At 40.4% G+C, this 24,906-nt stretch overlaps 1 protein-coding gene across 3 annotated transcripts in view; it reads right to left on the bottom strand.

Annotated features, from left to right (window-relative positions):
* The window catches only part of CAMK4 (calcium/calmodulin dependent protein kinase IV), a 231,915-nt gene extending 212,208 nt beyond the window's left edge, over window positions 1-19,707 (bottom strand). For 2 of the 3 annotated variants that reach the window (XM_067731416.1, XM_067731418.1), the window contains exon 1: window positions 18,566-19,060. In XM_067731416.1, the coding sequence (XP_067587517.1) occupies window positions 18,566-18,726 (161 nt within the window). In that variant the 5' untranslated portion in view covers window positions 18,727-19,060. Of the gene's footprint in view, window positions 1-18,565; window positions 19,061-19,556 lie in introns of those variants that run through there. The other variant, XM_067731417.1, reaches the window with a different exon arrangement.
* Window positions 19,708-24,906: the final 5,199 nt, after the last annotated feature.

Raw genomic sequence — 24,906 nt, 5'->3', positions numbered from 1 at the left:
CCAGCTATAAGAAAATAGCCTTGGTCTCATGACATGTGCAGGCACCATAACAATACCTCCATGTAATTTTTCCAGTTCCTAAGTAGTGCTAAATATTGGAGTAATATATTAATTCATCTGCTCAAACATTCAATTTTCCTGGACTCAGGAAGAACAAAGAAAGCCTATTTATTTATATTATAGTTTAACATAGGTAGCCGTTTTAAAGTGGATGGGGCACTTACATATTTGACTAGTTTCTTTTTTTTTTAACATCTTTATTGGAGTATAATTGCTTTACAATGGTGTGTTAGTTTCTGCTTTATAACAAAGTGAATCAGTTATACATATACATATGTTCCCATATTGACTAGTTTCTTAATGAGTTGTATAAGAATGAGAATTTCAGCCCCCAAAGACCAACAGGAACAGACTGCACTCTGACATGCATGCTAAGACTCTTAAATGTAATTTCAATACATTTAGGGACAGAGGTTTTTTTTACAAGGTGAATGAACACTGTCCAAAATGTGAAAGAAATTAAGTGTAAAATATCCAATGTTTAATAGTTTTGCTGCATTTTAATTTTTAAGACTACATCCTCCGCAAAAAAAAAAAAAAAAAAAAAAATGAAGCACAACATACAAAATAGAAAATAGTGCCAATTTAAAAATCATAATCTGTAAGAGCTTCTTGGTGATTAAGGAATGTTGTGTTCTGAAGTAACTCAGGAAAGCTCTAGGAGGAAGAGCTTGGAGTGGCTTAATTTAAGCCCTGGTTTCTTAAATGGCACTCGCGAGGGAAGGAAGTGTGTCACAGAGTCAAAGTACAGAAGGCCAAGGTTCTGGCCCACTTCTACTACTAACTAGCTTTGGAGAGCTGGGAAAGACATGTGCGTTCCCTTGGCTTGATTTTCTAAGGTGCTATCCAGCTCTACAGTTCTGAAAATCTAAGTAAGAATCTTAAGAATGGTGTAGATGTACACACATTTTAGTCATATGCACATTTAGCCACGATATTTTCAGTGTTTTTACAGTTTGAGGCTTGACAATGCCACCAACAGTGTCCCTTTTTGAAAACAGGAGAGAACCATTATCTATGCCCCTCTCCCAGATATTTGCCTGAATCCTGCCTCATCCTCTCTGAAGCTTCAAAAGATGAAAAGAAAAGAAAAAAGAAGAGAAAAGACATGGTTGGCCTAGAAAGGAACAGGGACCACCACAGGGCTAGTAAAACTTTCAGTTATATTAACTCAGTCAAAATATAACCTATATCCTTAGCAAAGCAGTAAAAAAATCTTCCCTCTGACAGAGCCTGTGCAGGCACATGGGAATGAAACTATCTTAGAAGCACCCCAATCAAGGTGCAGAGGCAGGAGATCCTGCTAGCAGTACACCAGAGCTACAGAAGCAGAGTGTAAGATGGCCTTCCTCTGAGTCAGGCAAGGCTTTCCTGTGCTCACACGAAGAAGAAAAAGGTGTTCATATAGTAGACAAGGAGTGTATGGTGTGGAGGGTGTTCATTGGGGAAAAGACAGTGGAGGTGCTGCACACTGCACACTGAAATGGGGCAGCATGACAGATCCTACATGAGGAAAAATAGCTGGTTGGGCTGGAACCCAACATGAGAATGCAGGCTTGGTGAAGGTAAGACAGGAAAGCGACAGGAGCTGTTTTGAAAAGACCTACTGTTCGTGTAAAAGGGTTCCACATCCTGGATGGGGTGCAAGAGGTTAAAAGATTCTAAGCAGGGGAGTGGCATAATCAGACTTGGTCTTTGAAAGGTCACCTTCCAAGCAGAGTGGGAAGTGGATGAGAGTAGAGACAATATTTAAGATACCAGTGCAGTACTCTAGGAAAGAGTTCCTAATTTATAGAACTAAAAGGACCAGGACCCCTGATTTAAAATATATTTAAGAGAGGTCACACCCAATGACTTTCATTGAATTGTGCAATATACATCATGCCAAGAACTTTATAATGCATGATCTCACTGAATCCTCATAATAAATTTATGAGATTATTATACCTCTTTTGAGACTCAGAATGGATAAGGGACTTTCCCAGGATCATATCTCTGTTAAGTGAAAGAATATGTCTTATTAGCAGGGGTGAAGGAAAAATCCAGAATGTCTCCCATGATCCTAGGTAGGGAGCCAAGGTAGATGGTGGTAACATTTACTGAGATGGAATACACAAATAGAGAAGCAGGTTTGGTAATGGCTGTTGGTTGGAGGTGAGTGGAAGATGGAGTCAGTTTGAATAACCTGCATCACAGTTGCCTATATGGTCTTCCAACGGAGAGTTCAGCAGGCCATCTGAAATGAGAGTCATTCCTATTATGAATTATGCACCTACAAGACACAGAAAGAGACCAACTACTGTCTAGAGCCTATCTACCTCCATCAAAACAAAAGAGAGTTTTTGACGTCACACCTTCCCCTTAAACACACATCTCCAATACTCTCCACTGTCTAAGCACAAGATTCCAGGGACAGCTTCTACCAGATTCAAAGTTTCTCACCGTCTAGTACATTCCTAATTGCATGATGTATGCTGGCAGTATATTTTATTTTATTTATTTATTTATTTATTTTTGCAGTACGCGGGCCTCTCACTGTCGTGGCCTCTCCCGTTGCGGAGCACAGGCTCCAGACGCGCAGGCTCAGCGGCTATGGCTCACGGGCCCAACCGCTCCGCGGCATGTGGGATCTTCCCAGACCGGGGCACAAACCCTCATCCCCTGCATCGGCAGGCGGACTCTCAACCACTGCGCCACCAGGGAAGCCCTGGCAGTATATTTTAAAAAGAATTTTGGAAAATGACTTAAGATATCCAATCATCTTATATACATATAAGAATTTATTAGTAATAAAACAATACCTAACACATCTTCTCTACAAAACTACAAATAATATGTAGATATTCCTCCCTCCAAGAGGTGGAGCTTAATCACCCTCCCTCCCAAGAGTTGGTTATTTTAGCTTTAGCGACTCAGTTCCAAAGACTAGACAGAGTAGGGGAAGGGATAAGCAGTAACCGTACAGCAGAGAAATCTGGCAAACACCACTTTCACCAAGTGATGAAGGTTAAAATCATCAGAGATGTCAGGTGGCTTCGAGTACCCCGATAGGATATGACAAGAAGGGCACTTCACCTCTGTGGTATTCTTTCCAAAAACTCACTACCCCAGTTAATCATGTGGAAAAATGACAGGCAAACCCAAATTAGGGGGCACTCTACAGGACACCTGTCCAATACTCCTCAAGACTGTCAAGGTCATGAAAAACAAGGAAAGACTGAGAAAGTGTCACATATCAGAGGAGGCAAGGAAACATGCCAACTAAATGCAATGTGGTTGCCTGGATTAGAGCCTGGAAGAGAGGGAGGACATTAATGGAAAAGCTGATGAAATCCAAATAAAGTCTGGATTTAATAGTAAAAAAATTTTATTATTATTATTAAAATAAAAAGTCTCATGCAGTATGTGCACAGTTTTTTTTGCTTAATAGTCACATAATTTGTCTTTTTAAAATCTTTGCAATAATCCTGTGAGAATGGCACTAGTATTTTCATTCTACAGATGAGGAAAATGAAGCTCATTACAGTTTAAAAAAATCATTAACAATAGACAGCTAATAGGTACCAGAGTTGGAATGTATTTTTACACCACAGTTGCCACTGGGGGTTCTATTAATATCCGTTGGAATCATGGGTTCATTTTATATGGCCTGCAGCCCTGATTTTTATTCTCAGAGTGCCTATAGCCATCTCATATTCAGAATCTTGGAATCAGAAGACATTTCAAAAGACAGTGATATCCAATCACTTAGGATTGTGATATCTAATCACCTCCTTCTTTACAGAGAGCCATTCCAGAATTAATACCCCTTACCTGAATGACAGTCAGTAAGACACCTCCTAAGTCATCTGGTCTCTATTTTTTTCCCCTTTTCTCCTAGCCATTTGTATCTCATTAACACCTTTCTCAAAGTTTATTCATTTGTTTCTTAAGTGCTTCAAAGAAATCCCTTCACCAGAAAAGAGACTAAGACAATTAACAGTAGCTACTAAAGAAACGTATGATGAAACCAAAAGTCAAACTTTATTTTACTAGTTAGGTATCAAGTTAGAGAAATATATTCTTTATGCATGGCTAATACCGATGTCATTTTAATACAAGAAGTCTTTTTTATGTGATATGTTTTTATCAGTGTACACAGACTACAGCCTGCTTTAAAATATTCCTAATCACATCTGTTTTTGTTTTTTTTTCTAACATCCTTAAATGATTTCCAGGACTCTCTTATTTATTTCTGAATCACAGTCAAGTTGCAGTGATTCTGGGTCTGGTTATTTAACTTTCCAGTGAAGAATGCATTATTCTCAATAAAAAATTAATAAATATATGACAAAGTTAAAGTTGGCACAAATAAGATCTCAAAGCTACAAAATGATTAATATTCTCTAATTTTAGTGCTCTTCTTATAAGAAAAGCAAACTGTAAAAATTATACAGAAAGACCCATCTACAGCAGTTATTTTAAACTTCCCCAACTGTCCTTTTGTCTGAAGATATGGAAAACCTTAAGGTTATACCACACATTATTTTCAGTATGTGAAATACAAAAGAACAGCAGTCAGATATTTATAAATATTAACATCTCCTTTCTTGGACTGCCTCAAGCTCATGCAAAGTCATGCGGTGTTTACTCCATGCCTCCATGTTGTCTGTTAGCTTCTCAATAACTGAGGAAACATGAACCTGATTCTTGAGAATTAACAATTTAAGATATAAAACTGACACAAATGATCAGAGAAGGCAATCTAGTGCTAAAGAAACACTGAACAAGTTAATAAATTCAAAAAGACCAACTAAATGTTAGTAAACTGGTGCTCAACAAATCACAAGCATCACAGGTTACTCCAGGTTGGAAACCGCATTTGGAACAAGCAGGTGAAAGTGTGGTCAGAGACCCAGAGGAACACTGGGTTCTTGGTCCTGAGAGAGGTGCATGACTCTATGAGTTGTGCCAGAATGTAGATCCAAGTTCTGATGGAAACATATGATTTTCAAGATGGGCCAAGTTTTATTTTTTAATAGCTGAGCTTCTAGTTGGCAACAAAAAAATCCTGTGCCAGCTGCTGAGGAAATAATATGCTGGGAGCTGGCAGGCACGGGCACTTGGAAAGCCAACAGGTATGGATACGGATGCACAGTGGATACCAAGGTGGTAATGCCAGAAGGCAGCTCCTAGATAAAGCCAAGGCCGCGCTATACTGCCTGTGAAGTGGGCCTCTTGACTGCATCCCCCAACATCTGGGAGAAGAACAATGGTGGGCATCTGGGAAAGGAAAAGTACATCACTTTCCTCAAGCTCTGCTTGCCACATTAGCCTAGATTAACTCAGGTTAGTTTCTGAGACACTGCAGGCAGATTCTGAGGTTGTGACCAAAGTTAGATAGATATTCAAAGTGGGGGAAGGGGTACATGGGCATCTTGGTCAGCTCAACTGCCATAGCAAAATACATTGGGCGACTTAAACAACAGACATTTATTTCTCACAGTTCTGGAGGCTGGAAGTTCAAGATCAGGGCGCCAACATGGTCGTGTTCTGGTGAGAGCTCTCTTCCTGGCTTGCAGACAGCTGACCTCTTGCTGTGTCCTCATATGGCAGAGGGAGAGAGAGTATGCTCTCCCGTCTCTCTTCTTACAAGGGAACAGATCCCATCATTAAGGCCCTACACTCATGACTTCATCTAACCCTAACCACCTCTCAAAGGCCCCTTCTCCAAATACCATCACATTGCGGGGGGGCGGGGGGGGGGGGTTAGGGCTTCAACATAAGAATCCACGGTGGGGACACAAACATTCAGACCATAACAAGGGGAGATACAAAGAAAATGAAATGGACCTGGGCTCTCGTGGGACAACAGTAACAGGGAGAAGTCAGGTAGGGACAGAGAGGTGCTTGTGGGTTGAGGTGTAGCTAACTCAGAAAACAAAAAATAGCCCTAGGTGAGGAGTGACCTTCCTTCCATCCCTCAGCTCCATCTCTGCCCCCCTCTCTCCTATACACAATCTTTCTTTCACCATACTTCCCTGGCTTCTGTCATCAAAAATAGAGATGGGGACATACACATTTTCCAGAATAATTATTGGGCTGGCCAAAAAGATAGCTCAGGTTTTTTCCATACCATCTTACGGAAGTAAAAATGAGCAAATATAATAATGAGTACATGTCTCTAAAAGAGAGATTAGGCATTTAAAAAGTACAAAATAAGAAAAAAAATTATTCAAGGAGCCTCCAACACATTTACAAAGCCTTTGGAGCTTAGAACCCTACTTACTCCAAAAGCTGCTCTGTCTCCTGAACAGGCAGTAAACAACTAAGGTAATCATCCAGAGAATTCAACTGGAAGAAAACATAGATGCACAGATGGTTGTGGCTAGAGAGTACCTTCAACAAAGATGATCTAATCACAGAAGGTCACACTATTCCCAGTTCATTCAGACATGGGGGGCTCTTTAAGACAGAGCAGCCTGATAAAAGACCAGAGACCCTAGCATTACAAAGGACTTTCAATTGCAGATGCCCTGCTGGTACAACTGACTCATTTACTCAACAAATATTTAATGAGTGCTCACTACACACCAGGCATTGCAATAGGTCTGGGGACACAGTAATGAACAAAGAGACAGAGGTCCTGCCCACAGAGGCTTACATTCTAAAGAGAAGGACAAAGACATTGAATAAGTAATTTCACAGTGTGCTGGTTTAGCAGAGGATATGCGTAGGAAAAACATCCTGAAGGAAGAGAGATTTAAGAGTGTGCTCATTTTCCTGCAGTTGTTCATCTAATTCTTCTAATATTTATTCATTCACTCGCTATTCCACAAACACTTACTAAGCAGTTATGGGGGGCAGCTAGTAAGCTGGAGAATGGGCTTAGTAATGGGGACAAAGGATGGATAAGATTCAGGGTTCCTCTGTCTGAGGAACAGATGCTCTGGTGGTGAAGGCCACAAAGCATTTACCTGTAAGACAATAAATGTGTGACATGGTATAAGAGCCGGGAGGCAGGGGAAACCTTCGGCTTATGGGGCAGGGTGACTCTCCTGGAGGAATTAGAAGGAGAAGGGCGTTTCAGGCCAGGAGAGTTTCATGCACAACACCATGGAGATATGAGGCCCATGAGGGGTCCCTTGAGGATGGCAGGTAAGAGAGGAGCACTGTAGTCTGACAACCTGGTCTTGAATCCCAGCTCTGCTCCCCTCCCCAGCTGCGTGAGCTTGGACAAGCTGCTTAACCTTTCTGAGCTTCAGGCTCCTCATCTGAAAAATGATGCTCGTGTTGATCACCTTGTTGTATTATTGAAATAATTAGCAATGCACATAAAAAAAAAAAAAAGGAAAATCTCAACACCAAGTTCCTGGTAAATACTCCATGGTGGTAATTAGAAGTGGTGGGGAACAAGGCTGGCAGGCAAGTTGGAGTCAGAATGCTAAAAGACCCAAGTAAGTTGGACTAAGGTTTTTTACCCTGTAGCTACCTAATTTGGAATCATCATCCCCTACCTCCCACCTTGTATCCTGTCTGGGGCACGATATTAAGCTTAAGTGCCAACCATGGAGCTAAGTGTTTTTACATATGCGATCTAATTTCATCGTCAGAGCAACGTTGTGGTGGATATACTACCACAAATCTTCACTTTAGAAATGAGGCTTAGTGAGGTCTAGTGTTATGCCCAAAGGGACCCAGCCATCAAGCAGCAATTTAATCCTTCTTGTTTTCCTGCCTGCACCCTGCACCTTCTAGCTCAGCTTCTGGCTTAGCACCTGCCTGGCTCAGCAGTCCTCCTTCATCTCCACTCTCAACTGTCCAGAATGCCCTACTTGCTCCCCCAGCCTCAAAGCTTTCCTGAGTAGCTGCCTTGCCCAACTGTCCCCTTGGGCTGCGGCTCCCTGAGCATCACTCCCCTCCACCATCTGCCAGCTCAAGCCGGGACTGGAGCTCTGCTGCCCCCTCCTGGCCTGGGCCAGAACCTCATCTGCTCCCTGGGGCCCTCAGCTCAGTCCTGACATTCCATTTCCTCAGTACCTCAAGATTTGAAAGAACTGTACCATTTGCTGTGAATTATCCTGACAATTTCCTCAGACTTCCACTCTGCTGATGTGGCATACATACACATGACAAGCTCTGTTTATTATTATGTGTTTAATTCGCTTCTAGATACAGGTTACAATCAGAACTCAAGTTTACTTCACTGAACATTTTTATTACCTTATGTGTTCACACTGAGGGAAAAAGGAGAGGAAGGACTCACTCGAGTCCCATAGGAACCACTAAAAATGTTTCCACTCACACAAGAAAGCTTCAGAGGCTTATTATGACTGAACACTCTAGGCCAGGCTGATTTACTGAATTATATAATTTGAATTTGGTTACATTTAATAACATAGTCTTATTTTCTCCGTGCTTGTCCTAACAGGGAGCTTTGAAAAAATAGGTAAGATTAACTTGAATGAATAGGTAGCAGCGCATTTATATCCTGTTAAAGATAACATTTGGACTGACTAGTTGTCTCAACTAAAGAACAATTTTGTATGTCTGTGAAAGTCCCACATGGACAGTTGTCACTAAGTTAAAGAGTCACTAACTATCCCTTCAAGATAGTACAAGAAGTAAGGCAGACCAAGCTGAAAAGTACAAGAGGGACTTCCCTGGTGGCACAGTGGTTAAGAATCCACCTGCCAACGCAGGGGACACAGGTTTCATCCCTGGTCCGGGAAGATCCCACATGCCACAGAGCAACAAAGCCACAACTACTGAAGCCCGTGATGAGAGCCCGTGTTCCGCAACAAGAGAAGCTACCGCAATGAGAAGCCCACACACCACAACGAAGAGTAGCCCCCGCTCGCCACAACTAGAGAAAGCCCACATGCAGCAACAAAGACCCAACGCAGCCAAAAATTAAAAATAAATTAATTAATTTAAAAAATTAAAAGTACAAGATTCTGTGCAATGCAAGTAAAAGTCCCTACTAAACAGTCCATGAAGACTGAAAGTGGGAAGAAATCATTCAAATACTGCATTATAAGTAACAATAAATGTGTAAACATAACTACAGATTTGTTATCCCCTACTCTTGTTTGTTCTGGTTTGTAATATTAGTCAAATTCTGTCTATAATCATGACAAATCAAAGAAAGTACACTTTTAACGAAGAATGCTACCACAAACTAGTAAAGAAAACAGTTAAGAGCAAGTCACATGTATTACTTTTTTAGCAGACCATTCTGAACAGTGTTATCTCTAGTCTAGTTTTTTTAAAAAATATTTTTGCACCAAAATTTTGGTGAATTTTTCAACCATATCACCCTGAAGCATGACTTAAGAAGTAATTAACTGATGATGATGCATTTGTTAACCAAGTTAAACTCAGCATCCTGGCACTAATGCTCACAACTCTCCAACCCCTGCCCACCAAACACTTCAGGCAAATGCAGTCAGCTGCTTAAGGCAGCAGGTGACAAAATTTACCATGAAGTAAGTTAAGTATTTTGAAATTGAGGTTCTTGCCTATGAATTTTGGGTTCAACAACAACGAAAAACAAAATTCATTTAACCCTCTGCTTGCTTGATGGGCAAACTGTATTCCTTTTCTCTTTTTCTTTACTCTGCCGTATGACTTTTTTGGTTACAATGGCAGTTATGTTCTTATCAAAATCTTTCATCAGGCAGTCTCAAAATGCATAACAAGTGCACATATGTGCCCACTTCCCCTTTCTGCACAAAGTCACACCTTGCAATATGATTTCTGTCTGCATTTTGATCTATGTATTTGCTTTAAAATCATTTTCATATAGCAAAATGTTAGTATTTAAATATAAGTAAAAAACTTATTCAGTAACCACTCAGAACTACCATTCTTTGATCCAGTAATCATCAAATAAAATGTTTTGAGCACATGCTCCCAAATTGTGTATACTTAAGTACCTATAAATGCAATACATATGCTATTGAACCAATATATAATGTTCTTTCCAAAACATTTTAAGAAAGCAAAAATTAGAAAAAAAATATGTTCTTCTAGCATCCCATTATACTATGCACCCCCTGGATATGAACATCTCACTTTGGAGACCTCTGCTCTAGTTAAGATATGAGTGAATGCTTTAGTTAGCTCTAAACTCTATTCAAACTAAGAAAGAATAACTTTTCATTAAAAAAATGCTTATTTAAACAGTCTCAACTTAAAGGACCTTAATTAGTCCACCTGTCATATGTGTATGGCATATAGAAGGATTATTCAACATGCAGATAATATATTAGTAAACAGAAAAATGTATTAAACTTTACTAATTAGAAGCAAATCTTTATTGATTTAGCATATTACTTTATAATGACTGTCACTTCAAATATAATAGAAGAATGAGCAACTTGAAATCTAATTATTATACACAAAACAAATGACCCTCCAATAGTCTTTGAATGTGAATGCTGATCATGGTATGGAAATTTAACTTAAACACACTTCAAATAAAGCTACTTCATTTTCAGAAACATGAATGATGATTGGAGCTAGCCAACGTGCTACGTAGGTTAAGAACTGCAACTGATATAGTTTCAACAGATGTAGAAAAAGGATGAGAATGAACTTAAAGCCTGTGCCCACTGGAAAAACTAATATCAGGTTGACATGTTCAAAGTAAAAGGGAGATTAAAGGTAATTCCTTGAATAAATGAAGTTTTGAGATCATTTTAACCTGAAATTCTCGTATAACTGAGGAGGAGTAGAAGTTTACCTTGACTGATCTAGGTCAGGGGTCAGCAAACCTCCGGCCAAGGGCCTAATACAGCAGTCACTTATTTTTGAACAGTCCACAACTTAAGAAGAGTTTTTACATTTTAAAATGGTTTTTAAAAATCAAAAGAATGTGATGTGAAAATTATATGAAATTGAAATTTTACTGTCATAAAGTTTTATTGGAACACAGCCATGTGCATTGGTTTCTGTGTTGTCTATGGCTGTTTTCACTCAATCATCAGAGTTGAGAGCTGCCACAGAGATCTGCGGCCCACAACACCTAAAATAGTTACTGTCTATCCCTTTACAGGCTCTTTACCCAGTGTAGGTAACTGATCTTAATCCCTTCAATCCCACACTTCCCCTTTTTATTCTAGTCTAGAGTGCTGCAGGGTTTCTTTTTTCTTTCTTTTTTTTCAACCAACATGGTAAGTTCTCTCTTACCCACCCCCCTCACTTATCTACATTGTGAGTTAGTGTCAAGTTCTGATTCCCACACCTTTAGCCCAAGACAAAGCTGCTTCTATAGGCACCTTTTGTTCTCATAATGGTTTCTTTCTCTTTATCTATAATTTTGGTTTTCGGTTGATACAAACTCAGTCATTTTTTTTTTTACAGGCTTTCTTTGGTCTGATAATCAACCTACCCTCCCAACCTTATCTGTCATTACAATGTTCATGCTTTGTAAAGTCTGAAAAACAAAATGTATACCCCACATTCTTCTGCCAGGTTTTTTTTTGCCTTTTTCTTTAGAATGTATTTTCCATCTGGAATGCTCTTCACCAAAGCTCTACCTTGTTAAAATCCTGCCAAAATTCAAGATCCACCCCTCCCAATGAAGACACCTCAATCTTCCCAGTCAGAATTATCACTCTGTTGTAAAGACTGCTGTAATTCTCATTATCTCCATCCGGTATTAGTTTTATTTATTTATCTATCTCATATTAGATTAATTGTTGGTGCCTTACAAGTAAACTATACATGTGGAGGCCAAGTAGTGTTTTATTTATCATATTCATTCATACTCTGTCCCCCTCACCCTGCCCCCTACACCATAAATTGCCTAGCTCATAGTTATTCAAAGGATCAGACTTGTAACAGAGAGGACATTAAGTGGCATGAAGACATGGAATTAAATAACAAGAAATCAAAAAATGACATCATTATTCTCTTTTCAATTATTTTCAATCATCTGATTACATCAAGAAGAAAACCTCAATTTGTGCCACTATGGTTTTAACTTTGCTAATCTTTGATAATCTCCCTTTTTAACAAAGAGAAAACAATTCTCAGGCTTGGAGCCTTCTGGAGGCAAGAATTTCTAGCTATGATTTAGGAAAAATGCTTTGTTCTTACTGCCTCTATTTATGGGATGAATACTGGTTTTCAATTTAATGAAAATAAGTATTCTCAGTAAATAAATTTAGGTTAACAAAAATGAGGTGATTTAAACAAAAATATTAAGCAAATTATAGCACAGATGGTATGCATATACAACAGAAATCAACAGTAATACACAAAAATGTCAGAAACATTTGGTTGTAGCAGATAATCAATAAAGCCAAATGACTTTATTCCATCAAACTCCTTGTTAACCATCTACATAACTAAAAGAAAATCATGTAAAAGACTAGCTTCAAGCTTCTGAGACAGTGGTTCTCAACAGAGGAGGGTGTGACACTTGATAATGTCTAGAGACATTTTTGGTAGTCACAATTGGTGGAGGTGGGGTGGCTGGGGGAGGATTGCTTCTGGCATCTAGTGGGCAGAGGCCAGGGACACTGCTACACATCTTACAATGCACAGGACAGCCCCACATCAAAGAATTATCTGGCCCCAAATGTCTACAGTGCCAAAGTTGAGAAACTGCTCTGAGAGAAAGAGCAAGCTTTACAGGTACTACCTTTTGCCCATCATTATAAATCATCCTCTATGCAGCACTCTGTCCTGATTTGATCTGCCACTGATAAGACTGCTGAGGAAAATCTCCCACCCAAACCTTTCATTATTTTACATCACCCACACAGCCACTGCCCTCCATTAGCAATTAGAATTTTAAAATAGACTGCACTGAAGAGTACATGTCCTTTATATGCTAATACTATGCCATCAATATTTAGATCTAACTTCCTAATTAAACCATTGGAGTTACGAAATTTTCAGATTTTCCTGCACTATCAAATAGATTTTTAAAAGTAATTAAGGTAAAGATTAATACAATTTGAGTAAAACTTTGATTCTAGCTGCTATTGACTTCATGTAAAGTTATTCTTTGGCTTGAACTATATGGTTCATTGACTCAAATAATATATTTTGCAGAATAAACCTGACCTTGAAATTGTTAAAATTCAGTATTTTTTATTAGATGTTAGCTTTCATGAAAGGGAGTCTAAAGAGAACTACTTTTTAAGCTAGCAAAAAAAAATCATTAACATAAAACAACATAACAATTAGTAGTTGAAACAGTTCGCTTGGCCACCACTCAGTACTTTATTCTCAAAAGTATTATTGCAAACACATAATCCACACAGATGTGTCTGAGGGTAAAGCGTTTACAAGAAAGGTCTTTGAAGCTATTTTGTGGTTAGTGTTTTCGTTCTCTTTCTTTCTTTTTTTTCAAGTAAAGTTCACCAGAACAACTTAGAAGCCGATAGCACCTGTGTCTTTTTATTTTTTATTTTTCCAAATTAGGAGTTATTTTTACCCTTGCAACAGTATTTAAACATGGAAAAATAGTGCATTCTTAAATTAATGAGCCTATCATAATCTTCACTTGACTTTAAGGCTCTTTACAATGAGAGTATTTTCAAATTTAGCATTTACTATGTATTAACTTTGGTGGTTGGCATAGCTTGGAGGCATTTCATGCTTTTAAATTCAAGTTGATTTAACTCCTAATTCTGACATGCCTGTGGTAAAATGATAGCAAAGGTGAAACTGAATCCCTTTCATTTCAGAGCCACAAAGCACTCTGCCAACAGAAAAGCAGCATTATTTTCAATACCAACAAGCTACAGAGGTGGCAGTTATCAATACTGCCAAGAAAGGAAACCAGTGCTGAGAGATTAAGAGATGGTTTTAAGATTAAGAGATTAAGATCATGGTCACACACGTCAAACAGGTCACCAGATTTCCCTTTCCTTGGGGTCGTTAGAACTGAGATCATCACATCAGGACCCACAGTGCCTGGCCCACTTTGTTATCATTCATTCATTCTCTTCAAACTCATTTGTTGAGCACCTGCTGAGCACTGAGTAACTATGCCAGGCAATGAGCACACAAGAGTGAACCAGCCAAATCTACAGACACTGCCTTCCAGAACTTGTAGTCAGTGTTGGTGCGAAGAGCCTGTGCAGCCCCAGTTTCTGTTCTCCCAAATGCAATCCCACCTTGCTACTGTGTCAACTGCCTGAGAAGAGAATCAGATGCACAGAGAACAAGAGAGGGACTGAACAAGTATACTTTAAATTCCTAGTGAGATAAAAAAAAAAAACAACATCATCCCCAAAAGAGCTTAAGATACCAAGTACAGTGCGTGTGGCAGGAGATCCACAGCCAGCTGTGGGGATACGCCGGATAGGCTGTGGGGCCCTAAAGGACAGTGTGAGGGAAAGACCAAGAGCCCAAGAAGCAATGGCTAAGAACGGCTCAGGAACGGACTTGAACAAACGGAAGTAAGGGAAAAGGGAAAAGAGAGGATCCGATTCCTCCCCAGCCAGGAGCACAGGTTGGAGCCCTCCTTTCAGAAAATGCACACTTTGCTGTTTCCTTACAGGAAGCATTTGCTGACCATTACCTGGGAACAAAGTTACATGTTACCGAGTGGACTACAGCCCTGCTCAGGCCTCTGGATTCCTCCACTCCACAGTGAAGGTGCTCCTGGTCCAGCCTCCTGAACTGCTCAGCCAGTCCAGAATACACTCCACTCAGCAGGCCTCGTGGAGAAACCAGAGTTTTTCCAATAGTGTTTGAAAAGGGAAACCCAATAATGTTGGAAGGAAAGACAGGGGGATTTTTCTTTACAGAGCTATGCAATCAGTCACTACTCAATGTTACCAATTGGTCTGCATGGCATCTTTCGAAAGGAAGATACTCATACTCATACTTTAATCTGGCATACACAGATTTACGGCCTAAAACAGTACTTTTCAAACTGAATCACAACCTACTAGTGGGATGTGAAATCACGTAGGTTCAACCAATATTTTTAAGGAACTAGAATAAAATTAAACAGCACAGAATAGGAAATATTAGAATACACTGCTGGTAATAAAAATAAACATTGTTTTATGAAGCTTTTATTTCCATTTTATATACACATATGACTCACTATCTAAATTTGTTTCCTGAGCAAGAACACACATAACAAGGGATCCTATATAATTATGCTTAAATTAGGTTGCTATATAAGTTTTTTTTAAAATTGTGAATCAAGTTGGGTGGTGGGCAGGTACTGAAAGTCATCAGCCTAAAGAAACTATAGTGAAATGTAATGGAAATTGAAAAAGAAAAGATCCCAAAAACTCAATTTCTACGCTGAAAAAGAGAGCAAACCTAAGTATTTCTCAAAATACTTTAATTCTGTGATTTTCACACTTTTATTCTCTTGTCCTAATTATCTTTCATTTGCTTCCCTGAACTTGTGTGTGTGTGGGAATACATCTGATTTTGTTACAAACATTCTTTCAATCTCATACAACAGATAGAAACAAAAGGTGAGAAATAACTGAAGAGAGAACATGGGTTTGGATGCACAGGGCCAAATCATCACCACAGAGCAGCCCAGGCCAAATCCTGTCCCTCTGTTTGCCAAACCACCCGGAAGAATCTGGACCAGAGGGAGGGTCCCTTCTCCCTTGGAAAAACCTTTAAAACACCAATTTCTCAAATCACTGGGCAAAGGACCAACCACTCTTTAAGATATGGAGTCCTGAACAGGATCACGGTCAATTTATTTTTTTGAGTAGAACTGAATTTGTTGTAAACTTGATTTTTGTAAACTTTTAAACAAATTTTATAAACATAGCAGTATTTTCAAATGTGGTTTTTGGGAAAATAAATTAGTTTGCCTGAAACTCTTAGATAATTCCTTTCAACACCCTTCGGCCCCTGCTTCAGTCCCTGCTTCAGCTCCTGCCTCACCCTCATCCTGAAAAAAGAAAGCTATCACATCTACCCTGGTCTGAATGGATTGGTGGATTGGTGCTGTCAGTACCATCCAGGGGATTCAAGTGGTTACAGCCTTGGGAATTTTGTTCCCTGAAATCCCCAAATACATCCTCAAGCTATGTTGCCCTAATGGTCATTTGTCCAATTTTCTTGAATTCAGGAGTCACTAGTTTACAACACGTAATTGTAATAGATTACTCTATAACTTAATCTATACTTGATCTGGAGAGAACTGTCTACATCCTGGAACTAACCACAATGGCACCACACAACACTAGGGGCATTGTTCTCTTACTCTTAATAACAACTGTGTTACTAATGAATTAAATATTTTGGCTTTAGAGTCACCACTGGCAGGCAGACTTGGCCCAAGACTGGGAGTAAAGAGAGTAAAGACTTGAAACCAATCGACTGAGCCTCAACTTTATCACTTGTGAGGAAGAAAACTTGTCACTCAGTCAATATCTACAATTATAATTCTGTTGCATTCTCTGGCTTTATAGATTCTTACTAATTGTATTTGTAACAGAGCTGCTTTATGTTTTAGGTTTATTTTGTTGAAAAAAAACAACTTTGACCATGAAGTGATAATATTTCTCAAAGTCTCAACCAAATGGAATAAGTATGCACCTCACCAATTCTGCCATATACAAAGAACTTACCTAATATACATGAATACTGACAAAGAGGACAGAAGTAACAATTTTAAATCTCTTCTCAAAATATTTTAATTCTGTGATTTTCATGGTAATCAAATGATTAGCTAGCAGAGTGAGAGTCTTAGCAATATATAATTGATTTATATTCACGCTCCAAAATTTAGTACAAAATATAACAAGCTGTTTTAAAAAGTATAATAAACTCCAAATTCCTTAGGTTTTCCCTATGAAGTCTACCATCTTGTATATACACACAATTTGTAGTTTATTTATTTTTCTACCCATCTTCCCATTCCTTACATTAAAGGAAATTTCTTGAGCTTCCTGAGGGCAAAGCTTAATCACAAAGATAACGTGTGCTGATGGTAAGCCATAGCCAATTAGGAGCATCTAAGGTAAACGTTACTCAGAAAGCAGTTAGATTTGGTGTTGAGACAGTCCCTGGAGTACCATCAGGCACTTCCTCTACTAGGTGGCAGTTTCTAAAACTCATCAATTTTAAGTAGATTATCACTTTAATCAGAAGTTTACACTGTTCCACTGCAGCTCATCATACAATTATGTAGGCTTCAAACCTTACAAAAGGAAATATTTCATTTTCAACCTACTAGGGAATGCATACTACAGCAGATCTTCAGATGAACATTGAAAAACTTGATCAGAACAGGATGTTTATGTATGCATTATTCAATGCTCAAATATTCTGAAACATTTTAAAACAGTGGCAACTCCTAAATTTTCATTCAGAAGTTTTGCTTTTCTTCCACACCTTCTGCACTCAGAGAGCCATTAATAGTAGTGGCAATTCGGAGGGGAAAAGTGGCCCTTACAGTCCCACTAGGTACCAACATCCAGAATCCCACACTGTAGTCTCCAATGCCATGAAAAATAAAATGGCTGTTAGCTAAACTGTTTCCAGCAAAAAAAGAATGGAAAATAAAATTGCAAAGAAATAGTTAAGTACAGAAGCTTCAACCTGTTAAACGCTGAAATTACATCGTTAGATTCCCTATAATAAAGGGCCTGGTTCTAAAATGAGTGTTGAAAAGAAGTCCCTTACCAATGGATAGCAGAAAGGAAAAAAGGAAAAAGGAAGGAAGGGAAAAATATTTTTCAATGGATAAAAATATGAGAACATATGGCATCATTCACATGGCAAAACCACTACCTGTTTGGATCTTCACAGAAGGGATGAGGAACATTTCTACAACCCCAGGGAGGTGGTTTTCTGCATACATAATTTAAACAAATCACTCCAGCACATGAAAGAAGAGCCGCAGAACTCTTCTCACTAATTACCACCCCAAGGGCTGCTTTTTCTTTAAAGCCACACTAGTTCATTATTCTGCCTTCAACTCTCTTAAATGATTCATTTCCCCTTCACTCCTGAGCAGACTCTGCAGGGAAGCTAGTGTTTAAGTTTAATTTCTAGTGCCACTTGCTTTGAAGAGCTTGATGAGGGGAAAGAGAAAGAATCTAATTTAATAATTCTGTCATGATTTGGAGAGGCTCCCTCCGCCCCCCAATCCAAAAAATAACTAGACAAACAGGACCCTCTGGCAAGATATAATCGTGAGCAAAGACATCAGTTGGGAAAGCAGGGCCCACGTGCGGTGGGAGCTATCACGCAAGGGAAGTGGCAGGCGGTGAGGAGGAGGGAGAGTGGGAGAGAGTCGGGCTGCTGCTAGCAGCTGCACCGGCCTGGGCGCTCCCGGGGAGACCCGACTCGCACTTGCATGGTGCTGAGCTCTCTCCCAGAGCGGGTAGAAACCAGAGGGCAGTGAGGCCGGCTCCCGCATCCTCGGGAGCTGTCGCTGCGAGAGGGAGAGCGCCCGCTGCGCGCCGCGGGCTTCCCCAGAAGCCCGAGCCCGCGCACAGGGCGCCCGGCTCCACCAGGTCCAGGGCGCCCCCCAACGCCCCAGCTCGCCACCCCGCCCCCTCCGCCTTACCGTCCCAGCTCCGACTCCACCTCGAAGAAATCGCTCAAAGCATCCCTGTTGGAGCCGTCGATCCAGTAATCCGGGATGAGGCTCCCGGCCCCCGGGGCCACACTGGCGGTGACCGAAGAGCAGGACGAGGCGGAGCACGAGGGCACCGTGACTTTGAGCATCTTCGCGGCGGGACTCCGGAAGCCGCCGCCGCGGTCGCCACCGTTGCCGGAGCGAGAAGCCCCGCCGCCAGTCACCGCCTGCGAACGCAGGAGCGAGAGGTGGCGTCCTTCAAACACACGCACACACCCACGGCCGCCTCCCACGGCGCCGTCAGCCGCGCTCGGGCTGCGGTTCCCTTTCTGCACGCTCTGGCGGGAGGGTGGGCGGAGAAGGGGCCGAGGAACTGGGAGACGGTGTGGAGGGAGAACCCCAGTCACCGCTGGCGAGAGAGAGGAGGCGGAGGCACTGCAAAGGAGAGTGGTTCCCTCCCCCTTCGGTCCTTCCCTCCCTACCTCCCTCCACCGTGCCTTTCCAACCCCCCTCCCTTTTTTTTCCTTTCTCCCTCTCTGGCAGTGGCTGCGGTGGAGCCAGCTAGGGCGCCTCCGGATGCTGGAGACTGGGGAAGGCACAAGGGCCAAAGCATCATCCCACGCTACCTCCCGCTGGAATCGGGTGCCTGGAAGAGACCGAGCGCACAGGGACAATCGCTCCGAGTGTTGAGCGCCCAGCGCGCTCTGGGAGCACATGGGTCCGGGTGGCCAGCAGGATGGTGAGAAAGGGACCTGGCTGTTGCTGGCGCAACTCATCTCTCCTTGAGCGCGTCTAGGTGGCGAGCCCCTCCCACCCAGCACCAGCTAACCTGCCATCCCTTGTTCCTCCCTCTGTCAAAGGTTATATTGACAGCCGGGAAAGGTGTCCTCTGGTCGCCGATCCTCCAGGGCTCCAATGCCCAGAGCCAGTGAAAGCTGGAGGAAAGGGAAGTGCCTGGGTCCACGGTGACCTGACTCACCTTTGAATGAAGTCTTCAGTTGTAATAGGTGCTGCCGTGCTGCTGCTGGCACTGCATCCTGTGGCACTTTTGGAGCTCCTGGAAGGGCAGGTATTTGCTATGTCTAGTTGACTCCCAGCTTCTGAAGTCTAGCAACAGAAGTGACCCAGAGAATTACAGGTTTGGAAGGGCCCTATGGAATCCAACTAGTCCAGCCCTCTGCCTTAAAGCAGGACTTGTCATCATTCATGACAGAGAAGACTGCTACATTTAAAGCTCTTTCCTCTTCCCAAGAGATGTGTCCCATCACAAGCATTCTAATGTCTGCCCATAAACCTTTAGGCTATCCTTCTAAGTATTGGTTAAATCTATATCATTTATATTTCTACCCTTGAACTTTTTTTAGATTTCAGCAGAAATGAACAACAATTAGTCATTATATTCTGTAATAAATCTTTGTATATATAAAGACATTACATAATATCTCATTTCTGGCTAAATAACTTTAAGCCCTTTATTTAATCTTACTTCACAGGTATTACTTTTAGTCTTTTTTCTTTTCTGACTTTCCTGCAACATGCATTAAACTCTTCTCAGTGTGTCCCCATTCCTGATTACACCAGTAAACACGGTCCAATAGTTTCCACTATTACCGATTAATTTCTTACACTTAAGAGCTTTTGTGCTATATTGGTGAACTACCAAAAACAAAGCAAAACCAAAAAAAGCAAAAACAAACCCCCCAAATCTAACCAATTAATGATAGGAATTGACCCTTAGTTGATAGGAAATGAAAAATAAACTATACAGAAACTATTCTTCACAGGTAATTTTATGAAGATTAGCATATGATCAGTTTACAAATGGCCTAAAAAATAGCAAGTACATGTAGATTCACACAAATTCAATTAATACTGAATTATACGGTGAAAGACAAAATGCTCACATGACCTGTTACTTTTCAGAGAATGAATTCACTAATCTTCACGTTAGAAAACCAAGTATACAAGCAAAGCAAGCTGATGAAGCTCTTGAAAGTAAATTCTAGTTCTTACTAAATCAGTTTCCCTTGGCACTGACTGGTGGTGGGATGGGCATGAAGTAGTGGCTAGGTCACTTTTATTTACACCTTTTTGAGGTAAGTCCTGAAGTGGCAGCACTGCATGTAGATACTTGCCTGTTGTGAGCAATTCTTTTATTCACAATTCTTTTCAACTCATGAGTTGAAAGCAAGCATATTACACTGAAAGAGACGGTTAACCTTTTTTTCTCCTGCTATTTTAGGGAACAATAGCTAGAGAAACACCATTTCATGATACAGAGGTGATAGTAGAATTGATATTTACATTCAACATTGGTTTAGTTATTTGACACCTATGCTTTTCACAACTGGCTTTTCTAAAAGTGTTATTAGCTGCAGATTAAAAAGAGGGTATTTGGTTTCATGAATGTAGTTTATTTAAAAACTGAAGATGAAAAAATTTATTTTAAAACAGATGGAACAGGAATAGAATCTATGCAATTTATTGTCACTCATTATGCAATATCACCTAAAATGACAGAAAAGAAACAAATGCATATATCCACAAAAAGAAAGGAAGAAATAATATCAACTAAAACTTAAAATCTTGGAACAAATGAACAATGGTCACTCACTCAGAAGACTGGGTAGACCTGAAACCCAGATTTGCAATGGGAGAAGCCAATATGAAGAAATATAATTCTTACCACAGAATTCCAGAAATGCTCAGGAATTAGAGTACCAGATCTTTCTAAAAGTGGAGTGAGAATAAGACGTTGGTTCAGTGCTTTTTTATAAGAAGCTCTTAGGCCTCTACATTTCTTCTTCTATCATTCACAGCCAAAAAACACACTTCCTAAGCTCTTCGAAAAGAGAGCACATTTAATCTTTGGAAATTTTGAACAAAAAATGAAGTATGTCTTAGATCACAAGGTATAGCTACAAATGTATTAAACACAAAGGGATTCATGAAACTCTACATAATAAACAGTGAGACTTCCAGGTCCAACAGGCTCCCAGGATGCTGAAAAATAGGCTTGTATCTATCACAATCTCAGCCATGCAGAAATTGGAGGATTCCTCAATGAGAAAAGTAAACAACCCAAGGCGAGGAGGATCTGTGGATACTGACAATTAGGATACCGCCCCTGCCAACAAAGGAACTTGGTTTTTGTTAACACCATACAGTGAGCCCATCATTGAACAGGATCAGGAACCCAAAGCTACTAATGAGCTATTTTATGTCTCACTCAAATATAAATGGACAAGTTTCCATTCTGGTATGGCAAAGTAGCTGGTATGACTAACCTTCCTGAATATGACAATTATAATCTCTGAACTAAGTATAAAAACAGTTATTTAAATGTGCAGAAAGAACCACCAAAATCAGAAAACTGGAAATGATGCAACCCATGAAAGAAAGGAACTCTTCTGAATAAGATGCACATTTATTCAGCTTTTCCTCTGAGGGCTCTGCAGGCAGCACAACTCTTAGTTGCTTGAGGTGTCAGAAAACAGAATTCAAGCCTGGCAGAGAGGCTGAAAATTGAGGAGGAAATTCCAGAAAGAAGGGACCACAGTGGAAGAATCCAAAAATCTACATGTAAAATGTGCTCAAATAATAGGCTAACCTCTGAGCTACATATATGTGTGGGAAATTCTGAGGAACCCAGCAAAAAGGACAAAGCAATAACTGGAAGGTTGAAAACGCTAAGAAGAAATTTTAGCTGTTCTTCACCACAGGGGAGACATGGTTTGAAATATGAGTCCCATCAAATTTAACTGTGGGTTAGAAGAAAAAAAATCTATTCAGGAAAAAGATAATGGAATCCAGAATCTCTCCAAGGAGTCACTGACAATCCAGTCTACACACACGCATGTACAAACACACACACACAAAGACTAGATACATGAAGTGGTTGGAAAATGTGAACCATAGTCAAAAGAAAAATCAGTCAACAGAAACCAACCCCAAGATGACTCATAGGTTGATATTCATGGACAAATTATTTTAAACTGCTATTATAAATATGTTCAAATAATTAAAGGAAAAGATAGTCATAATTAGTGTACAGATGGGTATTCCTATCAGAGATATGAAAATGATTCAAAATAAACCATTAGAAATTTAAGAACTGAACAAGCAAACTACCTGGAATTTGGGGGAGAAAATCACTCAAAGGGTTTACAGAAGTGTGCAGATTGCAGGAGAAAGGGTGGGTGAACTTGAAAATAGAATATGGTATCCAACCTCCAAGATCATCCCCACTGATTTTCACTTCTTAGTATTCATGCTCTTCTGAGTTTACCTACTCAGAATTTACCTACATTAAATTACGGTTGACTTAAGTGACAAATAGAATATGGTAGAAATGAAGGTGTGTGATTTCCAAGGTCATAAAAGCATTGCAGATTCTGCCCTGATCTCTTAGATTGCTTATTCTGATGGAAGGTGTGACATGAGGCTACTCAAGCAGCTCCAAGGAGATGCTGATGGGGAGAAGAACCAGCTTGCATGAGAGTAAGCCACAACTGAAGTAGATTCCCCAACCTCAATCAAGCCTTCAAATGACTGCATCTCCAGCCAACATTTGACTATAACTTCATGAGAGACCTCAGCTGAAAACACCCAACAATTCAGAATTTCAGATGATTCAGAATTCTAAATTCATAGAAACTATGAGAGCTAAATGATTATTGCTGCTATAAGTCACTGAATTTTGGAGTAATTTGTTATGAATCAATAGAGAACTAATAAAAACAGAAATTATCCAATCTAGAGAACAAAAAGAAATTTTTTTTTTTTTTTTTGTGGTACGCGGGCCTCTCACTGTGAGCACAGGCTCCGGACATGCAGGCTCAGCGGCCATGGCTCACGGGCCCAGCTGCTCCGCGGCATGTGGGATCCTCCCGGACCAGGGCACAAACCCGTGTTCCCTGCATCGGCAGGCGGACTCTCAACCACTGCACCACCAGGGAAGCCCAGAAAAAATATTTTTTAAAAAATGAGCAATTCTCAGTGAATTTTTGGACAATATCAGTTTATCTTACATGTAACTGAATTTCCAGGAGGAAAGGTGAAAGATTCCGGCAGAAAATTTATTTGAAAAAATAATAGTTGAGGGCTTCCCTGGTGGCGCAGTGGTTGAGAATCTGCCTGCTAATGCAGGGGACACGGGTTCGAGCCCTGGTCTGGGAGGATCCCACATGCCGCGGAGCAACTAGGTCCGTGAGCCACAACTACTGAGCCTGCGCATCTGGAGCCTGTGGTCTGCAACAAGAGAGGCCGCGATAGTGAGAGGCCCGCACACCACGATGAAGAGTGGCCCCCGCTTGCCACAACTAGAGAGAGCCCTTGCACAGCAAAAATAATTAATAAACTCCTACCCCCAACATCAAAAAAAAAAAAATAGTTGAAATGTCCTCAAATTAGGTAAACGACATCAACTTACAGATTCAAGAATCTCAGAAACCCAAAGAGAATAAATAGAAATAAAATCATACATAGGTCTATCTAAGTCAAATGCTCCCAACAATAGATAGATATATATATTTATTTTTCTGTACGCGGGCCTCTCACTGTTGTGGCCTCTCCCGTTGCAGAGCACAAGCTCCGGACGCGCAGGCTCAGCGGCCACGGCTCACAGGCCCAGCCGCTCCACGGCACGTGGGATCTTCCCGGACCGGGGCACGAACCCACATCCCCTGCATTGGCAGGCGGACTCTCAACCACTGCGCCACCAGGGAAACCCCCAACAATAGATTTTTAAAGAAGTTCTGAAAGCATCCCCTTCTGAGAGAGAGAAAGAGGGGGGGAGGGGGAATATATTATATATAAAGGAAAGTAATACAAATGACAGATGATGCCTCATCAAAAATACTGTAGGATAAAAAACAATGGAATTATATCTCTAAAGTTTTTTAACTTTGAAGATATTTAACTACTAAAAGAAAAAAAAAAACCAGTAGATCCAGAACTCCATACCAAAGGAATATTTTTAGGCTGAAGGGAAATAAACAAGATGGAAACTCAGACATACCCCCCCCCAAAAAAAGACAGCAAAAATGGGATATATGGATAAATAAAAAAGGCTATATTTCATATTCTCTTATTCAGAAGACAACTCATGGTTTAAGGCAAAAATTATAACACTGAATTTTGTGGTTTATAATATATGTAGAGGTAAAATACAAAATACTATATATAATTCCTTCTAAATAATATTCAAGAAAAGGCAAAATGAAGTGACAGAATGCAGATTGGTGGTTCTCAGGGGCCAAGGAAGGGTAGAGGATTGACTGAATATGGGTTTGGGGGGATTTGGGTGGACACAGAAAGTTCTGTATCTT

This window comes from Pseudorca crassidens, chromosome 3 (genome assembly GCF_039906515.1).
Source record: "Pseudorca crassidens isolate mPseCra1 chromosome 3, mPseCra1.hap1, whole genome shotgun sequence".
NCBI lineage: Eukaryota > Metazoa > Chordata > Mammalia > Artiodactyla > Delphinidae > Pseudorca > Pseudorca crassidens.
The sequence above is the reverse complement of the archived record's forward strand: the minus strand, read 5'-3'. Positions and strand labels throughout refer to the sequence as shown.